At 39.2% G+C, this 18,078-nt stretch overlaps 1 protein-coding gene across 6 annotated transcripts in view; it reads right to left on the minus strand.

Moving 5' to 3' along the window:
- Positions 1-1,091: 1,091 nt before the first annotated feature.
- Positions 1,092-18,078, minus strand: part of relch (RAB11 binding and LisH domain, coiled-coil and HEAT repeat containing) — a 37,572-nt gene continuing 20,585 nt past the window's right edge. For all 6 annotated transcript variants that reach the window (XM_080864989.1, XM_080864985.1, XM_080864988.1 and 3 more), the window contains 18 exons: positions 17,981-18,071; positions 17,177-17,248; positions 16,169-16,309; positions 15,849-16,013; positions 15,612-15,759; positions 15,249-15,405; positions 14,654-14,777; positions 14,227-14,275; positions 13,639-13,718; positions 13,015-13,121; positions 12,741-12,840; positions 11,225-11,307; positions 8,582-8,645; positions 8,339-8,477; positions 7,665-7,781; positions 5,985-6,073; positions 3,301-3,371; positions 1,092-2,202 (listed from right to left, as the gene is read on the minus strand). In XM_080864989.1, the coding sequence (XP_080721115.1) occupies positions 2,082-2,202; positions 3,301-3,371; positions 5,985-6,073; positions 7,665-7,781; positions 8,339-8,477; positions 8,582-8,645; positions 11,225-11,307; positions 12,741-12,840; positions 13,015-13,121; positions 13,639-13,718; positions 14,227-14,275; positions 14,654-14,777; positions 15,249-15,405; positions 15,612-15,759; positions 15,849-16,013; positions 16,169-16,309; positions 17,177-17,248; positions 17,981-18,071 (1,918 nt within the window). In that variant the 3' untranslated portion in view covers positions 1,092-2,081. The remainder of the gene's footprint in view (positions 2,203-3,300; positions 3,372-5,984; positions 6,074-7,664; positions 7,782-8,338; positions 8,478-8,581; positions 8,646-11,224; positions 11,308-12,740; positions 12,841-13,014; positions 13,122-13,638; positions 13,719-14,226; positions 14,276-14,653; positions 14,778-15,248; positions 15,406-15,611; positions 15,760-15,848; positions 16,014-16,168; positions 16,310-17,176; positions 17,249-17,980; positions 18,072-18,078) is intronic.

Genomic DNA, 18,078 nt, shown 5'->3' on the forward strand with positions numbered 1-18,078 from the left:
CTAATGTGAGTAAGAGCTCCTCTCAGACAATTCCTACAAATACCAGGAGATTTTTCATGAACAGAAAATACTCGGCTGTGTGTAAGACTACACCTGTCTGGATACACGAGTTGTTTGGACAACATTATTCACTATGAATGCAAATTATAAATACCACAGCATGCACTTACCCACACACGCAGAACAACAGGCACGCCCACAAAGCCACGATGCCATGCCTTAACAGTGTGTAACAATTATTTATCCACCTGGCGAGTTATCAGTGATGGTGGTTGAATATTAGCTTGAATATGCAAATGCTCTTTATCAGAGTGTTGGCCAACTCGCTTTATGTTCGACCGCTAAATAAGATCTTGCAATCACAAATCAATGTACTGGACTCCACTACAGGCCAGTCAGGGATGTCAAAAACCCATTTGAAAGTTAGAGTCCACACTTTGAGTTCAATCGTGTTCTTTTATAGATTAAGGCCAAAGTTGACCATATCATTACAAAGTCATTTTTCCAAAACATGCAGGGATTGAGAGATAGTGTAATCTAGATGGCAGATCTGGGCTTTTATTACTGTTTTTTGGGGGGTGTTAAGTTGTTGGGAATGTCCCATAAGATGGACTTTGGTTTGTTGTACTAAGGAGACAATAGGAGACTTGAAACGTTTGAAGTTGAAGCACACGGGCAGGAGCGGTGTGCGTTTCTCCTGTTAAATGACTTTGTTTTACAGCCTTCTAACACCTGCAGACACTTTGAGCCACAGTGACAGCTCCTTAATCACTGCGGCGGACAAAAAAAAAAAAAAAAAAGAAAAAGTCCCGGTACATGCAGGCATTCAATGAACCTTCCAGAAGTAAATTTAAGTACACAACTGATCTCCATCTTTTATTACACCAAGACACGAATTTCAAATATACACAATGAGTACCGTGTTCTTCAGTTCAGTGTATGATACATTTATTTACGGTTTCTCTTAGAGCATGTCCAAATTGAACGAACGACAAAGAAAAAAAAGAACCAAATCCCCACGTTAGAAAAAAACAAAGTACAGTTATCAGAGACACTGCAACACTGAGAGACAAGATGCAACAGACAGAATTATGATCAGTGTTCTCTTCAACTTCACATTGCCATAATGGATAAAAAAAAATAAAAAAAAAGATCATTAACAATAGTGATAATCTCCGTGTGTAAGACTGAATTAAACAAAAGCAATATAGATAATAAAGAACGTAATAGTAAAGTGAAGTGCAAATTTCTTTGGAAGTTGGAATAAAGTATGTTTTTCTTCATTAAGACATAAATAAGTTATAAAATAGAAGCTATCAAAACAAAAACCAGAAACTGAAGAAATAAAGGCAAGACACTTTTCTTTTTAATAGTTTCAAGTAGGCGATACTTCAGAGCCGTACAGAGACACTGTACAAGGCATTCTAAATAATCCGCGCAGCCTTTTGGTGGTTCAGACCTTCAGTGTAATTAATGAGACTTCTTTCGAACCTTTTGATCCAAAATGGCGCCCATTAACATCGTAAATGAAACCCCCGCAGGCTGCGCTCAGAGTTCTGCTTCTCAAAAACGAGTGAGGCTCTTCTGATACAAGAAGTACTGCACTAAAACTTAAAACAAACTCAGTGATACCTTTCAAGTCCGGAAATGTCCAGGTAACGAGTTCCTCGTTATCGCTGTGGGTTAGTCTCGATACTGTAGAGTTTCTTCTCGTCTCTCCTCTCTTTCTGTTGTGACATGATAATTCTAACACTGACTAATGAAAGAAAATCCTAGTCCTTGATGATGCATCTGTCATGATTAATAGTTGAGGAGAGGAAAATACGAGCAGAGGAAAACCTCAGAAGCTTTCGCTGCGAAAACCATCCCTGTTTAACAAGTAGTCCTGCTGCACAGATTTTAAAATCAATACAACTTCAAGCAAAATTGCTCGAAATCAACTCAACTATACACTTGACTTCCGTCTGCTCGAAGCTGAACATATGCTTTTTTTTTTTGCTTACTCCCAGTAAAACGAAATGCTCCCAATGAGTGCAGCGTTTGGTCAGTTATTCGAGATGATGAATCGGTCAGTGTTGGGATTACTTTTTTCTCTGGAAGACGTTGGCCAGCATGGCGCCAGAGGTAGTCAGCTGACCCATCTTACTTAGAAACTTGGTCTTGGCATCCTCACCCACCAAACTGGATGCAATTGACATGGAGCTATGCAAAAAAACAAAAGACAACGTTAGAACGTGGACATGACGCAGCAGTGAACTTTAGCCATTTTCGATATGAATGTATTAAAATCAAAATCAAATCAAAACTATGCCAAAAATCCCTCTGCAATCTGTCTGAGCTCACATCACCCTCTACTCCACTTCTTTAGAAAGGAAATACTGTTTGCCAATTCAGCCCCTCCTGATTTTTTACAGTCTAACGGCTCCTCAAGTTCCCCTTTTGAGTTTGTTCGGACTCAGAATGATACAGAGAACAAGTTGGTGCCAAAGAGCTGCATTGCTCAATACCAGCACAAACATAACACCAACTCAAAGCACTTTATGACCTGCGAACCATTTTAGTCCATGCTTTTGTGTACCACCTGTAGTTCATGAGCATTTAATATCACATCAAACTTCATAGACTTGACTTAGAAACTCTAATATGTAATCTCAGTGGTAAGGAATTGGATCCATGTTAGGCGATCCTACTTCAATAATTATTTTGGTAAAGAATTCACTGAGCGCAGAATCACATGGTTTTTACAGTAAAATTAAATTAAATGGGGCTTAAAAATGTACAAAACTTTCCAAACCTCTTTTCTCAGAGGTCAGATCTCCTTAAAAAGTAACAATCCATGTTACCAGTTATGGGGAGAGAAGTTGAAGCCAGACTTGGGAGAACAAAATGAAAAGGTAAGAAAAATCTCTCAGCGTGAGCGCAGAGACTTTAACGGCTGTAACCTCGGGGGAACACACTTTTACACAATCTACTCGCACAGACTTATACACACTTCCTGCATCTACATGCTCACAAACATACACTTTTTATCGCCCCTCTTTTTAATAAGCTCCAAATACACATGATCAAAAATCTTCCTTTCGTGTGGCTTTGACACTTAAAAATACTCGTAACGGGGGATACAGAAAAACCCAAAACTCCCACTATATGGGCTCTGTCTTTCACGCTCGCCACGTGGTAAGGATCCTTCACTACTTCATTCTGTCTTCATTTGTCAGAGTCTTATGCAATAAAAGCCCATATTTTGACATTCCTTTCAGAGCAAAGTAATGGTATGAATGGGGGTGCGTTGAGCCTTACCCTTGTGGGTCTGACATCGCTCTGTTTTCCACCTTGATTTCACACTCTTTGATCATTGAGCTAAGAATCACCTGCGAATGAAAGAAACAGATTCAGCTAAAAAAAGAACCCCAAATGTTTCTCCATGTTTCCGTTTTGTTCAGGTGATTTGTACCTTTACATTAATTCACATCACTGTGTTTTACCCAACCAATCCCAACCACTTTATTTTGGCATGCTGGTTTTTAGTGCGTCTTTTCTTCTACATTTCTCTATGTGTGTCTTGAGTGTTGAAAGGACTTGGCTGTCATTCATTGGCTGTTTTATGGGATTAACTTTCATGTCTTTTGCTTAATCAAAGCCAGGCTAACAACAGAAACGACTGCTTCTATTCAACAGATTGATAGAAAACAGAGGAACTTGCAAAATGGAAACATAATAATTATTTAATAGTGAAGTAAATTAACACAGACGCAAATAAAAGGAAATTATTTTGTCAAATTTTTTAAACTAGTTCCTGTTATTTTCGTGTATTTATTTGGGCTGGGTTAGTCCTATAAAGGCCTTTAGAGTTCATATGTTTCACAGCGTGAAACCTTTTTTATTTGTTAATCTGGTATGCACAGCTTACAGTCAAGAGTCGATGTCTTATGAATGAAAGAGTCAGCTGATCATTAGTCACCTTGGCTAAATGTTCACATGAAACGGATCGCGTGAGATTCCAAGACACAAATATATATGAGAGGTGTGTGTATGAGTGTGTCTGAGAAAGACTGTCTTTTTTTTCTTATTTGTGCGAGATCACAGATCAGTAGCAAAAAAACAAAAAAACCAAAAAAAAGGTAGACGATGTGGCTCATCAATAAAAACAGCTTTCAGCTGTTCACTTATTCCCAAGCAGTCAGCACATTGGATAGGTCCACATGTTTGAATTAGCAACCCCAAAGGAACATAAAAGCATGCAAACACATGTGTATGCACGCACGAATATGATGTGTAGAGTTTAGAGGCCAAACAATATAGAATTTTAAAGACTGACACCACTATTTGTTTATGTAAATCTTTCACATAGGCCAATATGTCTTTCCTTTCAGGCTTCAGATCTCCTTAACATTTATTAATTACGAGTCCTGCATCACAATGCATCTTAAAAACAATCTTGTTTGATCATCACAAAAAAGCAAGATTAATGGTTTACCAAGCAACGCTGGGCTTGAAGTCAGAGTTTTCTGTAACACGAAAGCTGCTCTCCATTTAACTGGCTAAATCACCATGGTAACTATTGCTGAACACATAACCTGGTCAGGAGGAGTTTATCTTGACCATGTTTTCAATGATTTTTGTATTTACAGCATGCATTACAGACCATGGAGTGTAGGAAAGATTCTCTGCTGGGGTATATGTTTTCTATGTGCAAGCTGTTAATCCCTGCCACCGTACAAATTATAGCAGCACAAACTGTGCATCACATTGTTGCTGGAATGTGTATGTTTGATAATGAAGAAAATTTATACGTGTTTTTATAATTTACTGGAACTGCAGCTACTAAAACACAGGACTAGAGTTAAACAGCAGATTTCACATCTGCTGTATTTGGCTGCAGAACATTTACCTTTAATGTTTAAATGAATGAACTTAAAATTTCAGAGCACTAATATGCTGCTGTCTTATTTAAAATAAACAGCAGCACTGAGAACTCAAATTAAAATGTTTATTTTACCGATCTCTTTGCCAGACCACCCGATTACTGGACTTTCTGAACCACTAATCTAATCAAAATGCAACAATGTTGAATCTTTTTTTTTTTTTAAATCATCATCATCTGATGTCTGACTGGACTAGGCTGTACTTACAGGAGCACTCGATTTTATGTGATCACACACAGAGCCTGAAGCAGAAAGCCCGGCATAACAGTCGATAACCATCCCCATGATACACCCTCTCTCACTGGGATTGTAGATTTTTACAAGCAAGCAAATGTAAAGAAATCCTGCTGGTGTTACAATTCCGTTATAGTACAGTGGTCCCTCGTTTATCGCGGTAGTTACATTCTAAAAATAGCAGGTGATAGGTGAAATTCGCAGAGTAGCTAACTTGATTTTTATTGTTATGATGTTTTATGGCTGTAAAACCCCTCATTACACACTTTATACACTTTTCTCCGACATGCTCGAACATTTCCACACTTTTCTCTCTTGCCTATGGCGGTGCAAAATGTTTCATCGACATTTTTGTGTTTGTTGGACAAAACTTACAAACATACAGTACAGCACTTCAGAGTCACACTGCTAGCAATCGAAGATTTATGCAAATTTGAAAAGCTGAACGCATTCTGTACTGGACAAGAGATGGGGCACAAGATTGATTGACAATAGTCTACAGCCAATCAGAAAGCAGAACACAGCGCGCACCTAAAAAAAACAAAAAACAAAAAAAAACAAAACGCATGCAAATTTGCACCAAAAAAAAAAAAAAAAAAAAAAAAATTACGTGAAACAGCGACACCTCAAAAGGTGAACCGCGTTATAGCGAGGGACCACTGTATACTCCTCTAATGGCTAAGCTATGCTACATCTACATTCATGGTTCAAGGCTGTCTTCTTTAATTTTTTCATTTTAACTTATTGGTTGTTATGAATGCCAATATCAATATATCAGTCAGGCTTATATGAATGTGCAAGCATGTCTTTGTGTTTTCTCCTGACCTCATGCTCTGGAGAGAGTTGCTCCATGTCAGCACGCAGACACCTGAGACCAGGCAGGAAATGGTTGACCATCACCTCCTCGGAAATGACTGGACTGAAAGTTAAGGGCTTAACTGAAGTAATGCAGCCATCAGAAACTCAAATGCAAGTGTTCAGTTTAAAGTCCTTTTAAAACTACTTGGTTCTCCACAAATCACAACTACTAAATTAGATCAAATACAGTAAAACAGAAAAGAAAGGGAAAAAAAGAATAAATGCAATCTATTTCTTAAAACAATACATGCAATTTGAACTTTTAAACTTAATACAGTAAACAAATTTGAAAGATTTTTGCTTTTTTCATTAAAAAGAAAAGTTGCAAAATGCACTTAGTCTGGAAGGATGAATATTGGGATATAATAACATAGGAGGATTTTTACAATTTACTATCTTGTTCTTGTTGCTACTTGTATAGACATGTAAACTAAAGAACTGGTGATTCCAAGGTCAGACAGTTAGTAATACTACTGAGCAATAACAGTGTTTCCGGGAATCACCAGATGGGAGGGGTTTACTTCAGGACAATTTAAAATATTTTGCTGCTGATGAAATCAATAGTAATTACAATTAAAAATTCACTTCATTACTTTATAGCTACAGGGCACACTCCACCCATCTGAGAATGAAAATAGGTTTACACAAACTTTACTCCATGTTCCTTCATCCTAGACTGCATGTGTTCTGCCACCCATCAAACCCAGTGAAACTATATGGGACCAGCGGTGAGCACGTCTTTATTTTTAGGGATGGAAATGTACACTTTCAGAGCTTGTCGCACTGATTACAGGAGAAAGAAGTGCAGTGGGAGGTAGAGGCTCTGAGGTCAGGGCTATACCTCCTGGACACTACTGCACTATAAAATCACAGCCTGACAAAAATCCACAGGAATGAACCTCAACAGCTGCCGTGTGTGTGTGTGTGTGTGTGTGTGTGTGTGTGTGTGTGTGTGTGTGTGTGTGTGTGTGGGGTTGGGTTGTCAGTAAAGATGAAAAAGAGAAGAGGGGAAAAAAAAAAAAAGAGTAAAAGAGAAATAGAGGAAAAAGAATCAGAGAAAAGAGGGATGACAGAAACGGCAGAGATGATATAAACGTGAGTTCTGTCCTGGGAACTGTTCCTAAGGATTGGAGCTGATGTTCAGTCCTTTCCCTCCACTCACACACTTTCTCCCTCTCTCATCCTTTCCTCTGCTTAACCAACCCTGTAATTACATCTGGCCCCAAAATGGAGGCAGCTTATTTTTCCTTTCTCCTTCTGCCAAATGATAGTTAAATCCTGCCAATACACACAGTGATCCATACACAGAGGCACCGAGACCACACTGATACATACCAGCACATCTCACAAGGATAGCTAGGAAATAACTGGTAACGCTTAGGTTCTTCTTACTGACTTACAGTTACAACATCTAACCCTGAACCCTAACCAAACTTGACACTGACTTCTGGTAAATCATTTGGAAACACATAAGTACAGGAGTATTAAAAGGACGAGTGGACTCATATTTCCTCTTGGAGTAAGTTAGTTTTAAGCTATTAGGTCTTATCACGTAGAGTGACAGTTAAATTGCTTTTTCATTTAAGAATGGAAATCCATTTCTAAACAGCTTACATGGACTGTGAACCATGACCTTTAAAAGGATACAGCAGCAGGAGAGGGCGCTGTAGGCCTCAAACAGCTGAGTGGCAATGTCAATCCTCTTGTTTTCAACGCTCTGGCTGTTGTTAGCTAGAGCAAGCTTGTGAAGGTGTGGAAGCACAACTAGGAGAATAGCAAAGACAGGGGCAAATGGTTAGAGCACAGAAAAAGCAGAATTAAACAAAACAATGAAGAGATTAAAAAGCATATTTAAAAAAAATGAGATGTCCTTATTTTTTGGTATTTTTTGGAGCATGCTCATATCAAACATGGCCAAGGTTTGGCATAGGTGAGATAGCAAAATGAAATAAGTGGTCAGTTTCAGAAGCTTTTTCCTACGCGTAGCTCTCAATGATGACAGTAGGAGCGGATACCCACTATATGGTAATCCCAGACAACAAAGCTCAATCCACCAGTTGTTCAAATATTTTGATTGTGAGGGGAAGCCAACCAGAAAAAAGTTGGCTTAAAGGAAGTGTGGCCTTTAAGGGAAAGAAACTTAAAACGCCTCGTTACAGAGCATGAGCTGAGAGTCTGCACTCAAGCCCAGTTTAAGGTAAACAGGAATTTTCTTAAGCAGTGAATCCTGCAAAGCTCCTCAATTGGAGTCCAAGAACAAACACATTGAGCTGGAAATTTGAGCATAAAGTCCCCTTTTAAACAGTTAGTCATTTTCATACACTCGTCTCTGAAGCGTGGCTCTGCGTTGGGCCCAACCCTTCCGAATGTCCTGATGATCTCCATGTGCAAAGAGTGCTGGTCTTGGTACTGAGGGTCTTCCAGGAATGACGCCAGCTGCATCTTTACACGCTCCAGCAGCTAAACACACGCAAGCAAAAGTATTTTTAGACATTTTAGAATGATGATGAATTTAAAAATGCTTTCAATTAATTTCATCACTGTGTATTTTGACAGTTCCCCACCTCTTTTTGAGTGACAGTCTCCATTATGGTACCAAAGGCAGGAATAGTAGAGATCCTCACTGAGCTACAAACAGCAAGAATGCAAGAAAATGCTTTGACCATAGATAGTCAGTTAATCACTATTTCAGGCATTCTAACACTCTATTAGCGTGCCATTATGGCAGAATTAGAATGAGTCAAACATTATCTGGAAAAAGGTTTTCAGATTCATTTCATAATGTGGGAAACACCAGATTATTGGGTTAACCACATTAAAAGAAGTGAGATGTGTTCAGGGTATGTCATAAGATGAAAGGCATGTAAGGGATTTTTTTTAAACAGTGCAGCTAACGGATTCCAGAATTGACTTAAAATTTTTCATTTGTGTACATTTTTTTATTACAGTGCCATATCCAGTGTCAAGCAAGCATTTATACTAAAACCCACAACAAGTCAAAGAATTAGGACTACTGTGGCTAACACATGTTCTAGGTTTTGCATAAATATAGTAATTACAGTGTAATGACACACTGGTAACCACAATGATGACTGAGATGGTTACTGTAGTGCCAGATCAGGCTCTACATTATGCTCAAGTTATTACATGTCCATAAACAGTGAAATTTACATGTGTCAAGTAAAGTGTCAAGTGCATGACCCATCAGTGCTTTGAGTACTTGAATGACAGAGCTGCTATATAGAGAGTTTGTGTTTGGACTGAGCATCTGAAATGGTGATCATCTGAGCAGTAATGATCAATTTAGCCAAGATCTGGGAGCTCATCTGACTTTACAGAGCACCAAAATGCTAAGTCTTTGTGAATATTATTTGACCCACATCTATATTTAGAAATCAGTGGACTATAAGATAAGGTACAGTTATATATATTTATATCTTTCTTGAAGAAAATCCAACTACAAATGAAAATCTTAAATCTGCTGTAAAAATACAAAACAATAATAAGAATATCTGACATTAATCACTTGAATTAATGACTGCGATGAATGGAAGTAAGCAAGGTTAATGGGGAGGGGGCGTTAGAGTGATGTTAAATAATCATTTCACAGTCAGTAGGACTAGAAAAGCCAGAGGTCATCTGAGAGATCATTGGAGGAAAAAGAACGTTTCTCATCATTTCTCTTAACATTAATTTTAAATTTATAAACTGCTAATTGTAGATACGGCAAAACACGTGAAGCCAATTTTTTAAGGCGACAAAGAAAAAGGAAAAAAAACATGCATTAAAAGTTAAATCAATTTGTGTTCACAGTACAATTTGGGGACAAGCATATGCACCCAAAAATGTATTTCATTACAGAGACGTGAGATGAATGGGGCTGCATTCCAGCAGTGATGCCACAAATTTCATTAGTGTCGAGTTTGATAGATCCATGCCAAAAAACCCCTTTGAATTATTGTCACGACATGGCTCAGAAGACAGGCTGTTGTTTATAGTGTGCTATGTGTTTACCAGCTTATAGCGTGACACAGGGCTGAATCAAATTTGTTTGCTAATTAATCTAAAGATCACCAAAATGAATATGCATAAACATTTTCCTGTTGGACTAGAGAGTGGAGACTTAACTATTTATCCAAGCACAGATGTTGTTAGTCAGTGTGAGTCACTGGGTTGACATCAGTGGTTATTGAAAACGGGAGGTAAGAAAGAGAGGCCAGCGAACTCAGGCTCTTACTTCCTCGTTCACTGGATTTTGTTGTGGTTAGAAAAACTGCTGTGTTAGCGAAATAAGACTTAGACTTCTGGCATCATATTGATGCCAGCTCAGCAAGACAGATTCAAGAAATTTCTTCTTCTTCTTCTTTTTATACGAACGCACCACTGCAAGGATGCAGCCCACAAAAGGACAGTGTTTACAGAGAGATTTTTCTGTGTTGATTGACTCACAATTCAGGCCCACTGCACAGAGTTATAAGGGCTGGAGCCGCCCGGCGATCTACTAATGCTTCACTCATGCCTCGGAGAATCAACTGCAAACCCACCACACAGCAGGATGAGAGAGAGGGAGGGGTGCCATGGGAGGGGACAGAGACAGCAGGAAGGAGGGAAATGTATAAAGAAGAAAGCGAGGTGAAAGAAAGAGGTAAAGGTAGAATATATAAAATGGAAGAGAAAGAAAAAAAAAAAAAAAAAAAAAAAAGGATTGCCAACCACTATTTGGAGTCAATCAGAAGGGGCCCTGCTCTCACAGAGTGGGATAGAGAGGAAGAGGAGGAGGTGGGGCAGGTTACACGCAGGCATGCAGGGATTGTGCTGTTGACACATGGGAAATATGCAACCACATTTCTGGCAAAGGACTTATTAGTTGTAGACTGATGAGGCAATGAGAGCTGGCATGAGTTAGTGATGCAGACTGATGATGTGTACATGCATAAAAGAGTTCACCGTGGTTATGCTGAAGAATTACCCCATGGCACAGCCTAAACCTAAACAGGAGCCGCTCTAAACTAATGCACATGAGTGAGTTATATTTGAAGAATGAATGAAAATGTATTGGACAAATAGGTTATTTCAATGTTCATACTGTCTTATTTTCTGCTGAATTTGCTCCTGGCAGGTAAAGACTGGTCCAAATGTGATAGTTCTCAGGCAGCAAAGAGAAGGGGGAGAGACGCGGCGCAGTTTGCTGTTGTTGTTTCACTTACATTTCAGGGTCAGAAGACAGTGTGATGAGAGCCGGCACCACTCTCTGAGCTACCAGCGTCTCATTCACCCCCTTCACCAGCAGCTGATCGGATTGGACAGAGCCAGCCGTGATGTCACAGAGGTGGGCGGGGCATTTGGGACAAGAGCGAGCAACACCGGCAATAAATAGAGGGAAAAAAAAAAAAAAAAAAAAAAGGGAAAAGCAAAATAAAGAAGGAAGGGAAAAGAAAAACACAAAAAGATAGGAAGAAAGTGATATACAATGACAAGAACAATAGCTGCAAGACACGGAACAGCACTGTATGTTTCAAGCAAGTGTGTACACACACTCGTTCACACACGCACGCACACACATGCAATCTCAGGTATGCACACATCGCAAAGCCAACATAGCTAAAATTGCACAAGTATTGTTACAATACAGTGAGCATAAAACAGCGGGCTCTTTCCACACACGCCAGATTATAAAATAGCTGAGAGTAATTTGATCTGGCATCTGTGGTAAAGGGCCACTTTTTGATCCACAGTTTTGGTAATGGTGGACAGCTACACACTATGAAATGGTGACAGTGAGGTGTTCTGGGAAAGAACGAGTCGTTCACAAAACAGGGGGGAATGAATACGGCCTACCACTCCTCCTCCCCCAGTTCAGATCAACAAAGGCCAGGTTCCAATGCTATGCCTAGAGTCTCATCCCAGTATTTGACCTAAAGTGTGGACAAACGAGATCTCATGTCTCTTATGGCTTTGGCCAGGACTTTTGCCTTGGGAGGCTGGTTTAATATGGATCCAATCAGCTGAAGAAAACAGAGAAGGTATTGTCTCCCTTTACAAAATAACAGCAGTATTATGTTTCCACAGGATCTGAAATTCTGAAAACATAAAAAAAAAAAAAATTCACAAAAGAACATTTCTGATTAAATTATACTTTCCAACAACACTGAAAGGGAACAGGCCTTCAGCTCCTTCAACTATGCCGTACTTTCAGGGTACTGACCTCAGGTTTTTTCTGACATGTAGCAGATATTTATGTTGTCGCTACTGGGATGAGTGTGCAGTCAAAGGTCTGAGGGTCTAGTCATAAGGTTGGAACCAGAGCACTGATAAGCTAAATGCTACAGTCTTTACTCACATTTAAAGGGCAGAACAGCTTAATAACAAATGTTCAAGAGCAGCAACAGCAAGCAAAGCTAGCACAAGTATAGCAAATATGGAAATGTGAATATTGAGTCTATATTGTTTATAACTCCACAACTGACCATTTTTAGCTCAGTGAAACTATACATGTATTGATAATCATTATCTACCAACTTAGATTCTTTAACACAATACAACAACAATAACTACATAATAAAAATGTCTACAATGCATTAAAAATTATTAGGATTTTATCCATAATTGTGCAGCTTCATTGGTCTATATTTTACTAAAATACATTTTAGTGCAATGTTTCAACTGTGGTACAGTTTTTTTTTTTCCTTCCAAAAAAAACCTTTTGTGCTTGTGTGTTTGTACCTCAAACATCCGTGCTGCCGTACACCGGACAAGAGCAGACGTGTGGACCACCCCATACCACAGAACAGTTAGCAGCAGCTCATGGTACACTGGGTTGGCACTGAAAAAACACAAAACAACCCGATTAAGTAATCATTAACTTTCAAACTGTCAAGTTAAAACAACAAACGAGTAACTGTATAAAAGAACCTGCCACATTCTTATAAATGGGTGTGCTCACTCACTCACTCACTCACTCACTCACTCACTCACTCACACACACACTTCAGCTTACCCCAGCTCTACAAAGGAGGCTTTCAGGCTGTCAAGAGGTGCATGGGACAGAGACAGGGTTGTCATAACATCTTCTAGGAAACCCACCAACAGCTTGCGATCCTCCTCCTTTTGAGAGATGACAGCATACTTGTGACAATTTCATGTATTTCACTGTAACACCTGTATATAATTTATAAGAGTGCGGTTAATTTTATTCTCTTTTTAGTCTGGCCGCTCTGAACATTGACACTGTGTTAAAAGTTGATGCAAAACACTGCACTTAGACAGACAGCTAACCTCAGGCATTAGGAGTGAATTTTATACATGTATTTGAACTTGCAAACACATGTATTTGCAAATTGTGGCTGCTGGATCCAGTTCCAACTTGCAAATACGTGTATATTTAGATTGCATAGACCAGATTTGTAAAATAAAGTGATTCTGTCACAAATTGTCTAATTAATCAAAAAATTGTCTCCCTGGAAAACTCAAACCAACCAAGATAAAGACTTAGCTATTTTTTTTAATAAAATGGTAGTATAACATTTATTCCATCATTCAGATTACCTAAATCTTGAAGAAATCTACAAACTATCAAAAAGTCTGATCACGATTGTTAGTTTCTGAGCAGCTGTTAATTTACCTGGTTATAACATGTCAGCACTCCAGTGGCATAAATAGGAACTGTGGCTTTGGTGAGAATACCATTCCCTGCTGAAGCATCTGACAGGAGAACAAAAGCCGATCATAACAATGAACGCAATAAATTCAGTTAATCAAGAAGATTAGAAATGAGCCGAGACACAAACAAATATGACATGACGAGGTCATTTTCAACCCAATGTACTGGCTTCGCATTTGTTAACATGAGTATATGTGTGACACTGTGGCCTCACCATGCATGTTATACTGTTGTGATTTTATAAAAATGTCAGAAAAGGTCCCGATGACCTCAACACAGCCTGGGTCTCCATACAAAACACATTTCATCAGTGGCCACAATACCAAAACTAAAACACTTGGCAGCCACATAAGACCAAGCACCTCTTTATAATTATATAAACATGTTTGGAATTTATAAAAAAGGAGATGGAAACACCCATAACAGACTCCAAATAGCTTGTTTACATCAACAGTGTCAGCGTCTGAACTCCACCTATCAACAGTTTCTTGAGAGAGCTGAGAAAACCTTACACTTGCACATCTGCGTCTAGGCTAAAGCTGCCCTTACCAACGTTCTCTTCAGACAGTCGGAGAATCTCCTGGAACTGTGGTTTAACCTGCAAAAGTCACAATGATAAAATGCCAGCATAATACTTATAAATATTGGCATTTACTGTACACACACACACACACACACACACACACACACACACTTTTAAGCATCCCATATGAACTTTAAAGATATCTTTAAATATCAAACTAAGAATGAACGTATACACAGTAAACTGACACATTTATTGTAGTTGCACTATGTATATGACATGACAGAATAGATTTTTTTAGTGGCCTCAGCTCTAAACACCATTCAGTATTCTAAAAACAAGTGTGCCTGTTCAGGTAAACAAGGTGGGTTGAAATGAGCTAAACTGGAGGAAACTTTAAGAATGCTTATTAAGACTAAACTGTCATGGTTTACTCAGTTATCACAGGTTTACCTTAGTGTTGGTGAAGATCTTGCCAAAGGTGCGGCAGAATCTCCAGAAAAAGCGAGAAAATTCATGAACACAAGTTGATGATGTCACATTTATGCGACCCACAATCTCTATGAGCTGCGGTAGGCTGTTTAAAAAAAACAGAAGAAAGGAAAAAAAAATAGAAATTAGTAGTCTGAGTCCATGTTGTTAATGACAATGGGCATTCTTTCATACATCTTTTTTTTTTTTTTTTTTTTAAAAGTATGTTGAGAGAGATGAGATAGCCTTTATTTGTCAGTTGCAGGTCTTTTGCCCACAACCGAGATGACAGACCTTGCCGACCGATGTTAGTAGACATGTGCCGATTACACTTGTGTTACTTGTGTTGTGAGGAAATCTAGAATGTCTTTAATGTGTTTAACCTCCCATTATAAGGTCCCTCTTCCCTCTGAGGATAACAACCACATCCTCATAACATTAGTCACTGCATTTTACCACGATAGCTTAAGGTTATAGTAAGCCTTGGTTTAGGTTACGATGAGTTATTTTAAGTCACTGAAGTGATCAAAACCAAGCTTCATGGGTTTGAGTGTATGTGTGTGCGTGCGTTTCTTACAGCTGGTTGACCACCCATAGCAGGCTCTCCCATCCAGTGGTTCCTTCATGCTCCAGCTGGTGGTCATAGAGTTGCAGCAGGGCACTCAGCATCTCCCTGCTGCCGATGATGGTTGCCACATCTTGGAGGGGAGAAGCTGGCCGGGGAAATCGAGTCACTGCAAATCCAAAGATAGAGGACCAAGGCAGAAACTGAATAATAAATGTCAAAGGCTTAAAGGCCACACTAGCACCAGTAGACTATATGTGAATGAAAAATGTTTGAAAGTTGCATTTTAGTCACACTAAAATACAAACCTCTACTTCTGCTTAGGTTTCTGCATTTCTTTTACAATTGACCTGTGTGTGTTTGTAAACATCCTACCTTCAATTGCAGGTATGTCACCATGGAGTTTGACTCTGCTGGTGAAGGGTGCATTCTGCAGCACCACAGCGAACAGAGGAGGGATAAGAGACTGAAGGGCTGACAGGAAAACATGTAGCTTGTGTTCATCTAGACCATGTTCTCCTTGCTAGAGAAAGAAGCAGCACATATTATGGAAAGTGAGACAGTGCAATTTTATATATGCACTATGCCAAGACTGAAATGAAAGACACTTACTGTATGTAGTTTCTCTATACGTGCCAGTAGAGAAGGAATGAGTGAAGTGTGCAGGGTGCCCAGCTCTGTGGTCCAGGCAGCAAAGGCAGGGATGAAGACCTGGTGGACTGCATTGACCACCCGCTCTGATGGGTCTCCAAGAGACAGCAGCATCAGCTCAAAACCCTGGAATGAAAACAGACAAACAATAGAGCAACACTCAGTCTCACCCACAAAAGCAGTTGTAAAATCCTGGCGTAATACATACAATGCAGAATAGCAGTTGTGGACATCATTAAAACAAATCACTCTCATACATGTTCATCTACAAAGATACACACCTGGGAATACTTATCTGGGTCATCTATGTAACCCATAATTATACCCAGGCTCTTGACCACAGCCTCCCTGACCATGTCCGCCTTATCCTCAGCAAGCATCTGTTGCAACATGGACAGCACCAGGGAGCTGCGAATCTCCTTCTACAGAGACAAACAGTGACAGCAAAAAAAAAAAAAAGACCGACTGAGAATTCATTCAGGTCATATTTTATAATTCTACATTTAGTACATGATGAGTATGGGCTTAAATGGATTATTTCCGAATTGTGGGTGAGCAAAGATATTTATTAACTCTCAAGAAATTTCACTCATTTTTTTTATACAGTCTATATTTAGAAGAATCCTTTGTAGGCAACGACTGCCTGATGTCTGGAACTGATGAACATCACTAAACAATGGGTTTCCTCTATTGTGATGCTTTGCCAGGTCTTTAAAACAGCTGTTTTCAGTTGTTCTTGTTTGAAATTGGAAAAAGATTTATGATCGGGTTGACATTAGGCAACTGATTTGCCATTTTTGCTTTCAAGAACTCCCACGTTGCTTTTAAAATTTGTCCTGGATCATTCTTCTTCTTATACTTCTTCTCTTTAAAGCACCATCCAATCAACGTAGCTGCACCTGGCTCAGTCCGAGCACACCGTGAATCCCCGTGCTCTTCAGATTTAATTGGTAAAACCACTTCCACTGGAAGCAGGAAGCTATACCGTGGTGTGGGTTGCATTTGGATTATGAGCCCTTCTGATAGTTTACTTTCCTCGCAACCCCTTCCAAATGAAAATGCCACACCTGGAATTAACTCACAGCCCACTCAATTGATGAAGAAATAATAAGGAGTGTCCAATTACACTTAAGCCCTTGAAAATAGGGGATTGTCTATAAAGTATAAACATTTCTCAACAGTTATTGCAATAGATTAATGCTTCACAAATGAAAGCTTAGTCTGCACTTTAGGCCCATATTCATCATATACTGTAACTTGAATATGTTGCATTCATAATGTGTTCTTACAGGCAGGTAAGGTGCTAAGGCTCCACAGGACTCTGCCACCAACAATCTCCTCTCTGGATATTTGTGGTTAATCTGGAGAAGACAAGTTTAGAGGAATTGAAGTGTTTAAAGAAAGAGCAATAGAAATTGAAAGAAAAGGAGAGGCAGACGGGAGTGCAGCCACCATGGAATGGAAACAACTCGAGTATCAGCAACATCCTGACCCTGTGGAAACCACTATTTGTCTTTCTGCGCAGATTCTCAGACTCCAAACTGGTGGCAGCGGCCGTTGTCATGGGAGCAGATTTTGTTTATCACACATGTGTTGCATGTGGTGACACAGGTGGCAATGAAGACCAAACCGCTAACCCATTTAACTCAAGGACGCCTATGGAGGTATTGCTAACAGATTCCCAAATCAGAAAGATCTGACATGTTTGCATTTCTAACCTTTGAGTGTTTTTATGAGAGAAAAAGTGGGAAAACAACAAAAAGCAAAACAAAAATACAGAGAAAACGCAAATCATTCATACGTATACTTCCCATCTTTGAACTGAAATTAAAAAACAAAAACAGAGACGTGTCTTATAAATTCAAGTGCTACAGAAAGGTTCACATCACAATGCCAAGCAAACAGACTGTATGCTAATTAAATCTAAATATTTACACACCTGATCACTTTAGCATTATTCATGAATTTCAAATAAACTTCAGATGTTTAAAAAGAAAACAGATTAGAGACCATTTATAAATCAGTAATATGATCTCAAAGCTGTGAAATTCAGTAGGAGTATATTTAATAACCCCTGTAGGCATGTACTCTACCTGTTCCCAGCACTGAGGGAGTAGCTCAGCCTCGACACGTGTGGGCCCCACATGCCTCGCAAACGCAACGCAGCCCGTCAAAATCATTTGTCTTTGGA

The sequence above is a fragment of the Rhamphochromis sp. 'chilingali' genome (assembly GCF_963969265.1).
Source record: "Rhamphochromis sp. 'chilingali' genome assembly, chromosome: 18".
Lineage (NCBI taxonomy): Eukaryota > Metazoa > Chordata > Actinopteri > Cichliformes > Cichlidae > Rhamphochromis > Rhamphochromis sp. 'chilingali'.